General features: G+C 55.2%; 1 protein-coding gene across 1 annotated transcript in view; it reads right to left on the bottom strand.

The window, feature by feature from the left end:
* Positions 1 to 2,031, bottom strand: part of LOC113980946 (otoferlin-like) — a gene marked incomplete at its 3' end in the record, with an annotated part of 6,511 nt that overhangs the window by 1,715 nt on the left and 2,765 nt on the right. Inside the window, exon 4 of the mRNA XM_027708178.1 lies at positions 700 to 861. Coding sequence (XP_027563979.1) covers positions 700 to 861 — 162 coding nt within the window. The remainder of the gene's footprint in view (positions 1 to 699; positions 862 to 2,031) is intronic.

The raw sequence follows: 2,031 nt of genomic DNA, 5'->3' as shown, positions 1-2,031 counted from the left end.
GCCCAGCCAGGGAGCAGCTCCTGCCCAGTCCTTCCCAATCCCAGAGAGCAGCTCCTGCCCCATCCCTCCCAATCCCAGAGATCCCAGCCAGGGACCAGCTCCTACCCATCCCTCCCAATCCCAGAGAGCTCAGCCAGGGAGCAGCTCCTGTCCCATCCCTCCCAATCCCAGAGAACTCAGCCAGGGAGCAGCTCCTTCCCAATCCCAGAGATCCCAGCCAGGGAACAACTCCTTCCCAATCCCAGAGATCCCAGCCAGGGACCAGCTCCTGTCCCATCCCTCCCAATCCCAGAGAGCCCAGCCAGGGAGCAGCTCCTTCCCAGTCCCAGAGATCCCAACCAGGGAGCAGCTCCTGCTTCATCCTTCCCAATCCCAGAGATCCCAGCCAGGGAGCAGCTCCTTCCCAATCCCTCCCAATCCCAGAGAGCCCAGCCAGGGAGCAGCTCCTTCCCAGTCCATCCCAATCCCAGAGAGCAGCTCCTGCTTCATCCCTCCCAATCCCAGAGGTCCCAGCCAGGGAGCAGCTCCTGCCCAGTCCTTCCCAATCCCAGAGAGCCCAACCAGGGAGCAGCTCCTTCCCAATCCCCGAGATCCCAACCAGGAAGCACCTCCCATCCCGGTCCCTCCCATCTTTCCATCTCTCCCATGCCCAGCTCCATGCCCACTCCCCTGCCACCCCTCCCTGTGCCCGGGGGGTACCTGGAGCAGCTCGAATGCCGCCAGCAGGTCCCCGGCGGTGGCGTTTCCGCGGTAGATCTGGTAGTACTCGAGCTGTGGGGGGAACCGGGGGGGCCCGTACTGCTCCTCTGACATCTTCACCACCGGCTTGGCGAACGTGCGCCCCATGAAGTCGGCCTTGCCCTGCGGAAAATATTGCAGAAACCTGGTTAATAGAAAGAGGGCGTGGAGAAAGATTCTATAGCTCTGGTCTCACGCTAAAGGAAAACTATTGGAAGGTCACTGTATTGTGAAGCTGCCTTCTCTAAGAAACTGCACACGTGATAGAAGGATAAAACAACAGGATGGGAAAAGTAGGAAAAGTAGCAAAGTAGCAAATAAGTAACTATAGGCATGAGAAAGAAGCAGCACTTGTGCAAATATGCCTTAGGTAATTAGAAGCCAATGATGAGCCTATGCTTGGAATATGTATGAGGCTAATTATTAACCTTTATAAGCACAAAGCCTGCGGCAATAAAGTGGGATTAGTCACGATCAATTCTGTGGTCGTGTATTCTATTCCCGTCGTCTACAACATTGCCCTGTGGAGGGGAGAGGGGGGGGGTGGGAACTTCTTTTTCGGAGAAAAGAAAACCTTTTTAGGCAAAAAACGAACACGCCGAAAGGCGGGATTTTGCGGAAATATAAAATGTACGAAAATTAAACCCAAAGGGTCTCTTTTTCCCCCGGAAATTCGGTGAGAGGAAGACCCGGCACGGTGAATAAATCCTTTGTTCCGTGAGTTTGTGTCGTCTTTCTAAATTTAGGAGGAATTTTTCTTATGGTGGGAACGGCCCTTGGTGTTGTGGATCCCACATGGGGGGACTCTGGGATTGACCCCATGGCTCCCTCTCGTTGTGGTTAGAACAGGACCGGTCACAGAATCCCAGAATCCCAGAATCCCAGAATCAGCCGGGTTGGAAGGGACCTCCGAGATCATGGAGTCCAACCCTTGATCCAACCCCGCTGTGGTTCCCAGCCCGTGGCACTGATGCCACATCCAGTCTGTCCTTAAACACCTCCAGGGAAGTGACTCCACTCCCTCCCTGGGCAGCCCATTCCAAGGGCCGATCCCTCTCCATGGAAAGAATTCCTTCCTGATATCCAACCTAAACATCCCCTGGCTCAGCTGGAGGCCGAGCCCTCTTGTCCTGCTGCTGGTTCCTGGGAGAAGGGAATAACTGGGAGGTGGGAATAGTCGGGATGTGGGAGAGGAGGGGGAATAGCTGGGATGTGGGTTGGGAAGGGGAATAAATTGGGATGTGGGATAGGAGGAGGAATAGTTGGGATGTGGGAGAGGAGGAGGAATAGTCG

The sequence above is a fragment of the Neopelma chrysocephalum genome, unplaced genomic scaffold (genome assembly GCF_003984885.1).
Source record: "Neopelma chrysocephalum unplaced genomic scaffold, ASM398488v2 Primary Assembly neopelma1_95702, whole genome shotgun sequence".
NCBI lineage: Eukaryota > Metazoa > Chordata > Aves > Passeriformes > Pipridae > Neopelma > Neopelma chrysocephalum.
Note: the sequence above shows the minus strand (reverse complement) of the source record. Positions and strands in the feature narration are given on the sequence as shown.